The sequence below is a fragment of the Salvelinus alpinus genome, chromosome 25 (assembly GCF_045679555.1).
Source record: "Salvelinus alpinus chromosome 25, SLU_Salpinus.1, whole genome shotgun sequence".
NCBI lineage: Eukaryota > Metazoa > Chordata > Actinopteri > Salmoniformes > Salmonidae > Salvelinus > Salvelinus alpinus.
The window spans coordinates 36,930,632-36,946,738 of NC_092110.1; the positions used below are offsets into that span (position 1 = coordinate 36,930,632).

Consider the following 16,107-nt stretch of genomic DNA (forward strand, 5'->3'; position numbering starts at 1 on the left):
TTTGCCTTGATGACAGCTTTGCACACTCTTGGCATTCTCTCAACCAGCTTCATGAGGAATGCTTTTCCAACAGTCTTCACAAATGCTAAGCACTTGTTGGCTGCTTTTCCTTCATTTTGCGGTCCAACTCATCCCAAACCATCTCAATTGGGTTGAGGTTGGATGATTGTGGAGGCCAGGTCATCTGATGCAGCACTCCATCACTCTCCTTCTTGGTCAAATAGCCCTTACACAGCCTGGAGGTGTGTTTTGGGTCATTTTCCTGTTGAGAAACAAATGATAGTCCCACTTACGCCATCCCATCTGGTTTGCGCTTATCGCTGCATTATGCCGTGGTAGCCATGCTGGTTAAGTGTGCCTTGAATTTGAAATAAATCACTGACACAGTGATTTGGTTCGCAGAGTGTCATCAGCAAAGCACCATCACATCACCTCCTCCATGCTTCACGGTGGGAACCACACATGCGGAGATCATCCGTTCACCTACTATAGGTCTCACAAAGACACGGTGGTTGGAAACCAACATCTCAAATTTGGACTCATCAGACCAAAGGACAGATTTCCACCAGTCTAATGTCCATGCTTGTGTTTCTTGGCCCAAGCAAGTCTCTTCTTATTATTGGTGTCCTTTAGTAGTGGTTTCTTTGCAGCAATTCAACCACAAAGGCCTGATTCACGCAGTCTCCTCTGAACAGTTGATGTTGAGATGTGTCTGTTACTTGAACTCCGTGAAGCATTTATTTGGGTTGCAATCTGAGGTGCAGTTATCTGTGATGAACTTATCCTCTGCAGCAGAGGTAACTCTGGGTCTTCCTTTCCTGTGGCGGTCCTCATGAGCCAGTTTCATCATAGGGATTAATTGTTTTTGCACCTGCACTTGAAACTTTAAAAGTTCTTGACATTTTCTGGATTGACTGACCTTCATGTCTTAAAGTAATGATGGACTGTCATTTCTCTTTGCTTATTTGAGCTGTTCTTGCCATAATATGGACTTGGTATTTTACCAAATAGGGCTATCTTCTGTATACCAACCCTACCTTATCACAACACAACTGATTGGCTCAAATGCCAACTGATTGGCTCAAATTCCACAAATTAACTTTTAACAAGGCACACCTGTTAATTGAAATGCATTCCAGGTGACTACCTCATGAAGCTGGTTGAGAGAATGCCAAGAGTGTGCAAAGCTGTCATCAAGGCAAAGGGTGGCTACTTTGAAGAATCTCAAATATGAAATATATTTTTATTTGTTTAACCCTTTTTTGGTTACTACATGATTCCATGTGTGTTTATTTCATAATTTTGATGTCTTCACTATTATTCTACAATGTAGAAAATAGTAAAATAAAGAAACTCTTGAATGAGTAGGTGTGTCCAGACTTTTGACTGGTACTCACTTCATTGAGAATCAGCTGTACATGTGATGGAAGAATGCACTGCGCATGCAGAGGGTTGCAATTCCATTAAGTTGGGGATAGATTAACCAAAATATGCCACAAGACCCAGAATTGCCAAAGAAATGGTTAGGTATGTGAAGGGTCATCAAGTTATAGCAGCAATCTACCTCACCAAGCAAAGTGAGAAGAGTAAGAGCACCACATTGAAGCTGCCCAGCAACACCCATTGGGGTGGTGTTTTCATCATGTTTGACAGTCTCCTGGAGGGGAAGGAGTCTCCAAGAAAGGGCCATATCACAGTCTGTCGATATGGACAGCCCCATCAAGAGGATCCTCCTGGATGATGTACTTTGGGAGAGAGTGGTAAGCAGCTTGAAACTCCTGAAACCTATAGCTGTAGCCATTGCACGGATTGAGGGAGACAATGCCATCCTGTCTGATGTTCAGACTCTGCTTGCAGATGTAAGAGAAGAAATCCGTACTGCCCTGTCCACTTCACTGTTGCTCCAAGCAGAGGAAACTGAAATGCATCAAAAAGCGTGAAGACTTCTGCACGAAGCCCATACATGCCACAGCGTACATATTGGACCCCAAATATGCTGGCAAGAGCATCCTGTCTGGTGCAGAGATCAACAAGGCCTATGGTGTCATCACTACTGTGTCTCGCCACCTTGGCCTGGATGAGGGCAAGGTTCTTGGCAGTCTGGCGAAGTACACTTCCAAGCAAGGGCTTCGGGATGGAGATGCAATATGGCAGTCGTGCCAACATATCTCATCAGCCACCTGGTGGAAGGGACTTTGTGGATCTGAGGCTCTTTCCCCTGTTGCCTCCATCATCCTCCAAATCCCACCAACATTAGCCACCTCAGAGCACAACTGGTCCTTGCTTGAGAACACACACCAAAGCACGCAACAAGCTGACCAATACAAGGGTTGAAAAATTGGTGGCCATTCGGGCAAATTTGAGGCTTTTTGAGCCTGACAACGAGCCATCCTCAACAAGCTTGGAAAGTGACAGTGAAGATGAGGCCTCAGAGTCTGATGTTCAAGAAGTAGACATTGAGGAGGTCCAGGGAGAAGACATGGAAGCCTGAGAGGAAGACAACCAAAGCTTTAGTTTCTAGAATATCATTTTACAGATGTATGTTGAAAATGTTTTTGGGAGATGCGATGGATCATTGGACTTTATTCAATATTCCCCTTGTTTTGTTGTTCAGTGAAATCATCCGATGTGAAGAGTCAACTGATTTAATTAAAGTTCAATTCGTAAGTAAAAAAAAATATATAATTTCTTTTGGAAGGATTTAATCATTTGCAATTTATGTCTACTTATGATAAGGTAAAAGCTTTATGTTTCTGTCTCCATATGATATGGTAAATATATCCAATGCAAAAAACATCTACATTTAAATGGTATTAATAGTAATTTACATATATTCCCGTTAACCTCTCTGGGATTTGTGGACTAGCGTCCCACCTCGACAACAACCAGTGAAATTGCAGGGCGCCAAATTCAAACAACAGGAATCTCAAAATTAAAATTCCTCAAACATACAAGTTTTATACACCATTTTAAAGATAAACTTCTTGATAATCCAACCACAGTTTCCGATTTCAAAAAGGCTTTACGACAAAAGCACACCATGCGATTATGTTAGGACAGCGCCGAGCCACAAAAAACCATACAGACATTTTCCAGCCAACAAGGAGAGGGCTCACAAAAGTCATAAATAGCGATTTAAATGAATCACTAACCTTTGATCTTCATCTGGTGGCACTCCCAGGACTTTTTCAATAAAATCCCTCTTTATGTCCAAAAACCTCAGTTTAAATTGGCGCGTTATGTTCAGTAATGTATTGTCTCAAATAACATCCGGTGAAATTGCAGAGAGCCAAATCAAATTACAGAAATACTCATCATAAACATTGATGAAAGATACAAGTGTTATACATAGGCTTAAAGATACACTTCTTGTTAATCCAGCCGCTGTGTCAGATTTCAAAAAGGCTTTACGGCGAAAGCAAACCATACTATTATCTGAGGATAGCACCCCTTCAAACAAACACAGACAATCATATTTCATCCCACCAGGCGCGACACAAAACTCAGAAATAACGATATAATTCATGCCTTACCTTTGAAGATCTTATTTTGTTGGAACTCCAATATGTCCCATAAACATCACAAATGGTCCTTTTGTTCGATTAATTCCGTCGTTATATTTGCAAAATGTCCATTTATTTGGCGCTTTTTATCCAGAAAAACACCGGTTCCAACTCGCGCAACATGTCTACAAAATATCTAATAAATTACCTGTAATCTTTGTCCAAACATTTCAAACAACTTTCCTAATACAACTTTAGGTATTTTGTAACGTAAATAATCGATAAAATTTAAGACGGGATAAACTGCGTTCAATAGCGGATAAAAACAAAGTGGAGCGAGCCTTCAGGTCACGCGCCCCAACCACAACAGTACACTGCACTCGACCCTCGTTCTGAACAGCCACACTTCTTCATTTCTCAAAGGAAAAAAAAAACATGGAAGCGATAGGAACTGCAAGCAAGTGCCTTAGAAATCTAGATCCCCATAGAAAACCCATTGAAAAGAGAGTGACCTCAAAAAAGAAATTTCCTGGTTGGTTTGTCCTCGGGGTTTCGCCTGCCAAATAAGTTATTTTATACTCACATACATCATTCAAACAGTTTTAGAAACTTCAGAGTGTTCTCTATCCAAATCTACTAATCATATGCATATCCTAGCTTCTGGGCCTGAGTAGCAGGCAGTTTACTTTGGGCACGCTTTTCATCCGGATGTGAAAATACCGCCCCTAGCCTAGAGAGGTTATTTCCCATATATTCCCATATAATCCCGTTAATTCCCACGGAACGTTTCCACCTCCTGAATATTACCCAAAATGTCATTGGTTGGGTTTTCGTGTGATCATTTATGTAGACAGACACTCCTAATGTCATTGTGCATCATGGCATTATGATAACCTATACAACTAGATCTAATTTTCAATGAGAGATTAGACCCTCCTGTTGACTGTCTTTCAGTTTACTAAGCCAGTCAGTCCACTATTACAGTATTATTTACACTCTTAGTGTCTTATTCATTCTCACTCTACAGTCTGGACTCTCTTTCTCTCTACTGACTCTAGTCTGGACAACGTCTCTGTACTGACTCTACAGTCTGGACTCTCTGTCTCTCTGTACTGACTCTACAGTCTGGACTCTCTGTCTCTCTGTACTGACTCTACAGTCTGGACTCTCTGTCTCTCTGTACTGACTCTGCAGTCTGGACTCTCTGTACTGACTCTACAGTCTGGACTCTCTGTACTGACTCTGCAGTCTGGACTCTCTGTACTGACTCTGCAGTCTGGACTTTCTGTACTGACTCTGCAGTCTGGACTCTCTGTCTCTCTGTACTGACTCTGCAGTCTGGACTCTCTGTACTGACTCTACAGTCTGGTCTCTCTGTACTGACTCTGCAGTCTGGTCTCTCTGTGTGTAGGTCTGTGAGGTGTTTGCCCCTGCCTCACTCTCTGTTTCCCTCCTTGTCTCCCTCCCCAGACATACGGTATGGGAGGGGAGACCCTGCGCAGTCTGACAGAGAACCTGTGCGTGGTGGCCCACTCCCTGATCATGGGCATCCAGATCCGCTGGAGGGTAAACACCTATGATGGGCAGAGCGCCACCAAGCTGCCAGCCAGCGTACTGCAGGTGGTGCTGGAGCTCATCACCTCCGCCAAGGGCCTCTTCTCCCTGCTCAACAGGTAAAGTACACACACGCACACACACATACTACAGCCATGTATTTCATATGTGGCGAGGGCCAGCCGACTAGAGCATACAGGTCGCAGTGGTGGGTGGTATAATGTGATTTGGTAACAAAACGGATGGCATGACCCATGGCTATGATAATGTACCCTCATGTAATGGCACAACATGTTGACTATTACGGTACCTACAGGGTTTTGTATGGAAATGGGTTTGGGTAGCAGGTGTTACGATAGGGTGACAGCACAGTGGCCCTCCCCCTGTGTAAGGTGATTGGACAGCCTGTAGAAAACAACAGCAGGCAGGGAGAAGACTAAGAGATAATAATATGTTATCAGTCAACCTCTGACTTCTCGTGTCAGCACTTGGGAGGGTGTTTTGGTGTACACGTTGAGAAGGTGCTCTTTGTTGTGCCTTGTTGGGTACTCCGTGTAGGTGGTGTTTATAATGCTGATATTCACCATTCACTCTGCACCTCTCCCTCTCGCTCCGTCTCCGCTCTCCCTCTCGCTCCAACTCCGCTCTCCCTCTCGCTCCGTCTCCGCTCTCGCTCCGTCTCCGCTCTCCGTCTCTGCTCTCGTTCCGTCTCCGCTCTCCCTCTCGCTCCAACTCCGCTCTCGCTCCGTCTCCGCTCTCGCTCCGTCTCCGCTCTCCGCTCTCCCTCTCGCTCCGTCTCTGCTCTCCGTCTCTGCTCTCGTTCCGTCTCCGCTCTCACTCTCGCTCCGTCTCCGCTCTCGTTCCGTCTCCGCTCTCCCTCTCGCTCCGTCTCTGCTCTCGCTCCGTCTCCGCTCTCACTCTCGCTCCGTCTCCGCTCTCGTTCCGTCTCCGCTCTCCCTCTCGCTCCGTCTCTGCTCTCGCTCCGTCTCCGCTCTCGCTCCGTCTCCGCTCTCACTCTCGCTCCGTCTCCGCTCTCGTTCCGTCTCCGCTCTCCCTCTCGCTCCGTCTCCGCTCTCCCTCTCGCTCCGTCTCCGCTTTCCCTCTCGCTCCGTCTCCGCTCTCCGCTCTCGCTCCGTCTCCGCTCCGTCTCCGCTCTCGCTCCGTCTCCGCTCTCCGCTCTCGCTCCGTCTCCGCTCTCCCTCTCGCTCCGTCTCCACTCTCACTCCGTCTCCGCTCTCCCTCTCGCTCCGTCTCCCCTCTCGCTCCGTCTCCGCTCTCCCTCTCGCTCCGTCTCCGCTCTCGCTCCGTCTCCGCTCTCCCTCTCGCTCCGTCTCCGCTCTCCCTCTCGTTCCGTCTCCGCTCTCCCTCTCGCTCCGTCTCCACTCTCACTCCGTCTCCGCTCTCCCTCTCGCTCCGTCTCCGCTCTCGCTCCGTCTCCGCTCTCCCTCTGTCTCCGCTCTCCCTCTCGCTCCGTCTCCGCTCTCCCTCTCGCTCCGTCTCCGCTCTCCCTCTCGCTCCGTCTCCGCTCTCGCTCCGTCTCCGCTCTCCCTCTCGTTCCGTCTCCGCTCTTCCTCTCGCTCCGTCTCCGCTCTCCCTCTCGCTCCGTCTCCGCTCTCCCTCTCGCTCCGTCTCCGCTCTCCCTCTCGCTCCGTCTCCGCTCTCCCTCTCGCTCCGTCTCCGCTCCGTCTCCGCTCTCCCTCTCTCTCGCTCTCCCTCTCGCTCCGTCTCCGGCTCTCCCTCTCGTTCCGTCTCCGCTCTCCCTCTCGCTCCGTCTCCGCTCTCGCTCCGTCTCCGCTCTCCGCTCCGTCTCCGCTCTCCCTCTCTCTCGCTCTCCCTCTCGCTCCGTCTCCGCTCTCCCTCTCGCTCCTTCTCCGCTCTCCTTCTCGGTCCGTCTCCACTCTCCCTCTCGCTCCGTCTCCGCTCTCCGCTCTCGCTGCGTCTCCGCTCTCCCTCTCGTTCCGTCTCCGCTCTCCCTCTCGTTCCGTCTCCGCTCTCCCTCTCGCTCCGTCTCTGCTCTCCCTCTCGCTCCGTCTCCGCTCTCCCTCTCGCTCCGTCTCCGCTCTCCCTCTCGTTCCATCTCCGCTCTCCCTCTCGCTCGCTCCGTGTCCTCTCGCTCGCTCTCCGTGTCCTCTCGCTCGCTCTCCGTGTCCTCTCGCTCGCTCTCCGTGTCCTCTCGCTCGCTCTCCGTGTCCTCTCGCTCACGCTCCCCTTGTCCTCTCGCTCGCTCTCCGTGTCCTCTCGCTCATGCTCCGTGTCCTCTCAATTAGTATTTGGTAAAAAGGGGGAGGCTTGCAAGCCGAAGAACACCATCCCAACCGTGTAGCATGGGGGTGACAGCATCATGTTGTGGGGGTGCTTTGCTGCAGGAGGGACTGGTGCACTTCACAAAATAGATGGCATCATGAGGAAGTAAAATGATGTGGATATGTTGAAGCAACATCTCAAGACATCAGTCAGAAAGTTAAAGCTTGGTCGCAAATGGGTCTTCCAAATGGACAATTACCCCAAGCATACTTGCAAAATGGCTTAAGGACAAGAAAGTCAAGGTATTGGAGTGGCCATCACAAAGCCCTGACCTCAATCCTATAGAACATTGCTAGGCAGAACTTAAAAAGCGTGTGCGGGCAAGGAGGCCTACAAACCTGACTCAGTTACACCAGCTCTGTCAGGAGGAATGGGCCACAATTCACCCCACTTATTGTGGGAAGCTTTTGGAAGGCTACCCAAAACATTTGACCCAAGTTAAACAATTTAAAGGCAATGCTACCAAATACTAATTGAGTGTATGTAAACTTCTGACCCACTGGGAATTTGATGAAAGAAATAAAAGCTGAAATAAATCATTTTCTGTTATTCTGATATATATATATATATATATATATATATACATATATATATATATATATATATATATATATATATATATATATATATATATATATATATATACATACATACATACATACATACATACATACATACATACATACATACATACATACATACATACATACATACATACATACATACACACACATATATATATATATGTGTGTAAAGAGGCATGGGCAACATGTTTACATTGCCAACGGAAGTGAAAAACAAAACAACAGTGACAGAAACCAACAAATTTAAATGAAACAATCAGACATTAACAGTAAACATTACACACACAACGTTTCAAGAGAATAACATTTAAAATATGATATTATTACCAGTAGAAAATGTAGTATAACCTTTAAAATGTTACATAAGCTATGCACAGTGTTCTGACATTGTGCCAACTAGTATAATGTACGAATGACGGTGGGATAAATAAACAGCTCAATGCATTTACATTGGTGACCTCTTACCCCTTTCTATCCTAATGTTATGTAGGATTGTTATCATGGGTTGTGTTCTAATGGGTTGTGTTCTAATGGGTTGTGTTCTAATGGGTTGTGTTCTCATGGGTTGTGTTCTAATGGGTTGTGTTCTAATGGGTTGTGTTCTCATGGGTTGCGTTCTCATGGGTTTTGTTCTAATGTGTTGTCTTCTCATGGGTTGCGTTCTCATGGGTTGTGTTCTCATGGGTTGTGTTCTCTTGTGTTCTCATGGGTTGTGTTCTCATGGGTTGTGTTCTCTTGTGTTCTCATGGGTTGTGTTCTCTTGTGTTCTCATGGGTTGTGTTCTCATGGGTTGTGTTCTCATGGGTTGCGTTCTCATGGGTTGGGTTGGGTTGTGTTCTCATGGGTTGTGATCTCATGGGTTGTGTTCTCCTCCATCCTGAATGCATCATTTGAGTCTTTAATGACATTGAAATCTGCACATTTTATTTTATTTCTAGATTCAATAAATGTATCCCTTTCTTCATTGGTCCATCTGTGTGTGTCCAGGTACCAGTTTGCCCAGCTGAGTGGTTACACGTCCAGTAGAAACATCATCACCTACTGTAAAGACCTGGGGACCGCAGTACACAAGGTAGTCTACCTCTCCTACTGTAAAGACCTGGGGACCGCAGTACACAAGGTAGTCTACCTCTCCTACTGTAAAGACCTGGGGACCGCAGTACACAAGGTAGTCTACCTCTCCTACTGTAAAGACTTGGGGACCGCAGTACACAAGGTAGTCTACTGCTCCTACTGTAAAGACCTGGGGACCGCAGTACACAAGGTAGTCTACCTCTCCTACTGTAAAGACCTGGGGACCGCAGTACACAAGGTAGTCTACCTCTCCTACTGTAAAGACCTGGGGACCGCAGTACACAAGGTAGTCTACCGCTCCTACTGTAAAGACCTGGGGACCGCAGTACACAAGGTAGTCTACCTCTCCTACTGTAAAGATCTGGGGACCGCAGTACACAAGGTAGTCTACCTCTCCTACTGTAAAGATCTGGGGACCGCAGTACACAAGGTAGTCTACCTCTCCTACTGTAAAGACCTGGGGACCGCAGTACACAAGGTAGTCTACCTCACCTACTGTAAAGACCTGGGGACCGCAGTACACAAGGTAGTCAACCTCTCCTACTGTAAAGACCTGGGGACTGCAGTACACAAGGTAGTCTACCTCTCCTACTGTAAAGACCTGGGGACCGTAGTACACAAGGTAGTCTACCGCTCCTACTGTAAAGACCTGGGGACCGCAGTACACAAGGTAGTCTACCTCTCCTACTGTGAACACCTGGGGACCGCAGTACACAAGGTAGTCTACCTCTCCTACTGTAAAGACCTGGGGACCGCAGTACACAAGGTAGTCTACTTCTCCTACTGTAAAGACCTGGGGACCGCAGTACACAAGGTAGTCTACTGCTCCTAAGTTAAAGACCTGGGGACCGCAGTACACAAGGTAGTCTACCTCTCCTACTGTAAAGACCTGGGGACCGCAGTACACAAGGTAGTCTACCTCTCCTACTGTAAAGACCTGGGGACCGCAGTACACAAGGTAGTCTACCTCTCCTACTGTAAAGACCTGGGGACCGCAGTACACAAGGTAGTCTACTTCTCCTACTGTATAGACCTGGGGACCGCAGTACACAAGGTAGTCTACTTCTCCTACTGTAAAGACCTGGGGACCACAGTACACAAGGTAGTCTACCGCTCCTAAGTTAAAGACCTGGGGACCGCAGTACACAAGGTAGTCTACCTCTCCTACTGTAAAAACCTGGGGACCGCAGTACACAAGGTAGTCTACCTCTCCTACTGTAAAGACCTGGGGACCGCAGTACACAAGGTAGTCTACCTATCCTACTGTAAAGACCTGGGGACCGCAGTACACAAGGTAGTCTACCTCTCCTACTGTAAAGACCTGGGGACCGCAGTACACAAGGTAGTCTACCTCTCCTACTGTAAAGACCTGGGGACCGCAGTACACAAGGTAGTCTACTTCTCCTACTGTAAAGACCTGGGGACCGCAGTACACAAGGTAGTCTACTTCTCCTACTGTATAGACCTGGGGACCGCAGTACACAAGGTAGTCTACTTCTCCTACTGTAAAGACCTGGGGACCGCAGTACACAAGGTAGTCTACCGCTCCTATGTTAAAGACCTGAGTCGTGTTCATTAGGGCACACAATGGAAACGTTTTAAAAACGTTTTGAAACGTAAAGCAAAAAGGAGTGTTTCTTATTGGACATGTCCAGGTAGTCCCTCCTTGTTTCGGTCTGTTTTCTTTCATTTGTTACCTAATGAACACAAGCCAGTGATCCAGCATGGCTGTTGTCATTGTACAGGCGCTCACTGCTGAATGAATGAATGTCGAGTAACCTGACCAGGAAAAACTCTGCTCCTTATTAACATTGAATGAATGGCCTTGAGGTGAATTAAATCTGAATTAGATTCCTAGTTGGACCAAACAATACTTAGCAGACACATTTTATCTTTGGAGGAGGCGCACACAAGGCAGGCTGGAGGAACCACCACTGTTTGTGTTGCTGCTTTCAACAGCCACCTAACACCAATGGTGTAAAATACTTAAGTAAAAATACTTGAAAGTACTACTTAAGTCGTTTTTGGGGGGTATCTGTACTTTACTATTTATATTTTTTACTACTTTTACTTCACTACATTCCTGAAGAAAATTATGTACTTTTTACTCCATACATTTTCCCTTACATCCAAAAGTACTAGTTACATTTTGAATGCTTATCAGGACAGGAAGATGGTCCAATTCACTCACTTCTCAAAAGAACATCCCTCGTCATGACTACTGCCTCTGATCTGGCGGACTCAATAAATGCATGTTTCGTTTGTAAATTATGTGCCCCTGGCTATCTGTAAAATAAAAAAAACTAGAAAATGTCGCCGTCTGCTTTGCTTAATTTAAAGAATTTGAAATTATTTTTACTTTTACTTTTGATACTTAAGTATATTTAAAACCAAATACTTTTAGACTTTTACTCAAGTTGTATTTTACTGGGTAACTTTCACTTTACTTGAGTCATTTTCTTTTAAGTTATCTTTACTTTTACTCAAGTGTGACAATTGGGTACTTTTTTTTCCCACTGCTGCCCTAACACAGCACAACAGCAAACTCACTCCTCCTATTGGGGAATGCACAGACCAACCACATGCATTCTTTATCTGACTGCATGCTCGGAATAGTTTAGGTACCTTGAAGAAGCACAGGGTGACTTTTGATTTTTGTGATAGGAAATTGTTGAAGAGAGGGAGAAGGTGGGTGAATGTGTATTTAATGTGATCTGTAATGCTGGAGTTAAACTTGCGACTTGTGAAAAAGACAGGCCTGGATTTGTCATAGATAGTGCCTGGGGGAGGAGGGCGGGACTGAGAGAGGGGGAGCATGGGCGGAATAGATTTGGTGATCTTCGGGAGAGAGGGGGAGGTGGTAGCTGGGGCGGGATGGATTTGGTCATCTTCGGGAGAGGGAGTGTGGGTGGGGGGGGGGGCGAGAGGGTTAGCCATCTCCGGGGGAGGGGGAGCAAAGGGCGGGAGGGAGTTGGAGATCTTCGGGGGAGGGAGGGAGTGAGTGAGAGACGGGGAGCAGGGGGAGGGGGTACTGATGGAAGGGTTCACAGGAACTCAACTTGTAGTTCACCTGCTGTGAGTTGCAGTGCAGTCAGACCAATGAGAGACTGATAGAGGGCGAAAGAGAGGACACCGTATTCAGGGAGCAGAGAGATCCCAGAGTACTACATTTAGAGCTCTGACTGGCAGCTCTATTTGCAGCTCTGGATCGTCTCCAGCCAAAGTAGGTAGATTACAACTCTGGAGCTGTTTTCCTGCTGGCTTTATTGCATTTTGATTGAATACTGTAGCTAACTGGTTTGTGGATGTGTTTGTGGATGTCTGTTTGTGGATGTCCACACTTGCAGTGCTCACAGTTTCTGTACATTTAGACATTGTTGACCATAATAATACATGTATTTATCTTGTAGAAAATCGCTTTTTTTTCTGTTGCTTTTTAGTCTTCTTTTTGTTGTTTGCATAACACATTAGAGATGTGATAAATAGACTTGACCTCTTCTTCACAAATCAGTGCAAAGTTTTTTTTTAAAGACTATCAAAGGATGTTCTGTGTGAACACACTCACTACATTCATTGTGTATCCCAGAAAATGAATAATGACACATTTGTTGTAGCCAATTCATGAATATGACTGACTGTGAGTAAGAACCATGGGCTTTGGGCTAGTCATACTATTTCTATGGTTAGACTCCCTCCTCATCAGAAAGGAAGGAAGCTGGGAAGTGAAGGTTACATTGGAACAATGAGGGCCTTTTGAAGGCTGATGGCTTCTTGTCCAGCCAAGTTCTGGCTTACTGACTTAGTTGTTTTGTTGTTGTATGAAAGCTGTCTAAACTGTAGACTCAAGGTAATTAGTAAGTGAAACGTGGTCCTTACGCCAGACTGTTTTGACGGTAGTCTGCTCTGAGCTGGAGGCGTCGAGAGGTTTGATTACTGCCCATTGTTTGGTTTGGTTCCTGTTTTTGGATCCAATGAGCAACCACTGCTTGTTTCTGCTGTATGCTTAGGAGTCAGATAGTCATAGGCCTTATTCAACTATGATAGAGGACTGTGTACCACAGAGGGAGAGAGAGGGAGAGTGTGTGTGTACTACAGAGAGTTGCTGAGGTATCAGATATTAGGGGGATCCAAAATGCAGGTGCTTGCAGAAGGCAGGTTTGTAAGTACACCCCCTTGAGTCTTAAGACAAGATAGATGAGTTATAAGACGGAAGAAACTGAGACTGACTGGTGTCTTTCATTGGATTGAGGTTTTATATAGTTTCTTTGAAAAGTGTATATGGCTGTAGTTTCTAAGAATTTCTATTCGACCGAATAAGAACATGATAGAATAGGGCCGACAACCTCACAACTGACTAAACACATCCACACAGGTGAGTTGGTGCTCTCTCTTCTAATCTCTCTCTCTGGCCGTCTCGCTCTCTGGCCGTCTCTCTCTCTGGCCGTCTCTCTCTCTGGCCGTCTCTCTCTCTGGCCGTCTCGCTCTCTGGCCGTCTCGCTCTCTGGCCGTCTCGCTCTCTGGCCGTCTCGCTCTCTGGCCGTCTCTCTCTCTGGCCGTCTCGCTCTCTGGCCGTCTCTCTCTCTGGCCGTCTCGCTCTCTGGCCGTCTCTCTCTCTGGCCGTCTCTCTCTCTGGCCGTCTCTCTCTCTGGCCGTCTCGCTCTCTGGCCGTCTCTCTCTCTGGCCGTCTCTCTCTCTGGCCGTCTCTCTCTCTGGCCGTCTCGCTCTCTGGCCGTCTCTCTCTCTGGCCGTCTCTCTCTCTGGCCGTCTCTCTCTCTGGCCGTCTCTCTCTCTTTGGCCGTCTCGCTCTCTGGCCGTCTCTCTCTCTGGCCGTCTCGCTCTCTGGCCGTCTCTCTCTCTGGCCGTCTCTCTCTCTGGCCGTCTCTCTCTCTGGCCGTCTCGCTCTCTGGCCGTCTCTCTCTCTGGCCGTCTCTCTCTCTGGCCGTCTCTCTCTCTGGCCGTCTCTCTCTCTGGCCGTCTCTCTCTCTGGCCGTCTCGCTCTCTGGCCGTCTCTCTCTCTGGCCGTCTCTCTCTCTGGCCGTCTCTCTCTCTGGCCGTCTCTCTCTCTGGCCGTCTCTCTCTCTGGCCGTCTCGCTCTCTGGCCGTCTCTCTCTCTGGCCGTCTCTCTCTCTGGCCGTCTCTCTCTCTGGCCGTCTCGCTCTCTGGCCGTCTCGCTCTCTGGCCGTCTCTCTCTCTGGCCGTCTCTCTCTCTGGCCGTCTCTCTCTCTGGCCGTCTCTCTCTCTGGCCGTCTCTCTCTCTGGCCGTCTCTCTCTCTGGCCGTCTCGCTCTCTGGCCGTCTCTCTCTCTGGCCGTCTCTCTCTCTCTCTCTTCTCATCTCTCTCTGCCCATCATTATCAAGTTCCAGCTCTGGAAAGGTCAGTAGAATACACACACGCGCACACAGTCACGTACACACCCCACCACCCTCGTCTGTGTGCAGCAAGTTAGCCCTTGGCTAAGAAACTTAAATGTCAAATCTCTTGTGACCTTGTTTCAGAGAGGCAGGCTTTGAATTATAATGCTCCCATTATTACGTTGCTTGTTTCTAGAGAATTGGTTCATCTGTAACAAGAACAAGGACCAGACAGATCATGTTTGGCCCAAATGACACCCCATTCCTATATAGTGCACTACTTTGGACCAGAGCCCTATGGACCGTGGTCAAAAGTAGTGCACTATGTAGGGAATATGGTGCCATTTGGGACGCAGGCCATGTCTCCTAGGGCCCTTGTAGAAAATAAATAACTCTCTTCCATTTCCTGCCTGTATAAAAACACAGGAGTTTGTGTGTGTCTCTTTCTGTGTGTGTGTGTGTGTGTGTGTGTGTGTGTCTCTCTCTTTCTGTGTGTGTGTGTGTGTGTGTGTGTGTCTCTCTCTTTCTGTGTGTGTGTATCCGCCTCTCTCCCCACTCATGGGGTTTATTTTCTCTGGTGCCTTGAAGGGTTGTGCGGGGCCATGAGTCAGCTGCTGTGATCCTAGAGTCCTCCACTTCTCCACTGACTACTGGCTCTGTAGGACTGGAGAGGATAGGCTCGCACACTGCTAGACAACAACAAGCAAAGTCCATTACAGAGAGAGCGAGAGAGGTGGACACAGAGAGCGTGGGCGATAGTTACATTGAGAATTTCTGTCAACATGGAGAGAGGATCAAGGAAGAATTGTTTGAAGGAGTTGTATTGAGGTATGTGAGAATGAGATGATGTAATGCTGTTTGTTTCCATTGATTGATTGGTTTCCAATGGCCTGGTATTGACACACCATCTTGACAGTAAAGGCTACTGTAGTTAAGGATGTGATATGGCTTTTCTAAGATGTGATACAGGACTTTCTTGATGCCTCTGTTGACGAACAGAAGTGTTATTATTCAGTGATCATACCCATTGATAGTGAGTTTCGACTCTTGCTGGTTGACCAATGTACCTTTTTATTCACAATTGTGGTGAAGTTTTCTAGTATGGTTTTTATCTGTTTTGAATAGTTTTGCTGTAACCAGAAATAATTGTTGTAGTTAATTAGTGGTCTGGTTGAGGTGCTAATGAACGCACTGAGCAAGACGTGCTCAAAGAAGAAGACCTATTTTTAGCATATATTTTTAACGTCGTCTGAACAATGTCTTTCAATGTCTTCTTGTCGTTTCACGTCTTTTCAACAAATTTGAATGAATTTCAATGTCTTTTCTATGTATTCTAACGTCTTTTTTAACGTCTTTCCAATGTATTTGAATGTCTTTTTAACGTCTTTTCAACGTTTTGTGCGCATGAGGTGGTTGGTGAGTTAATGATTAAGTGGGCAGCTCGTTGCCATATTCCAGTATAAGTAACTGAGTAGGGTTCAGGATGTTACTTTCTAAATGTAATCCGTTACTAGTTATCTGTCCACATTTTTTATCATTAACGTAATTTTTGGATTACCCAAATTTGGTAACATAATCTGATTTACTTTCTGTTACTTTTGGATTAGTTTCCTCTTATGAGGTACTAGAAGAAGACAAAATGATCCATCAAACGTATTTGGTGTGTCATCATACTGGTCTCTGACATCATAGTGGTCTCTGACATCATAGTGGTCTCTGACATCATAGTGGTCTCTG

At 46.7% G+C, this 16,107-nt stretch overlaps 1 protein-coding gene across 1 annotated transcript in view; it reads left to right on the forward strand.

Moving 5' to 3' along the window:
• The window catches only part of LOC139553887 (connector enhancer of kinase suppressor of ras 1-like), an 85,140-nt gene that overhangs the window by 14,162 nt on the left and 54,871 nt on the right, over positions 1-16,107 (forward strand). Inside the window, exons 3-4 of the mRNA XM_071366646.1 lie at positions 4,974-5,176; positions 8,933-9,017. Of these exons, the coding sequence (XP_071222747.1) occupies positions 4,974-5,176; positions 8,933-9,017 (288 nt within the window). The remainder of the gene's footprint in view (positions 1-4,973; positions 5,177-8,932; positions 9,018-16,107) is intronic.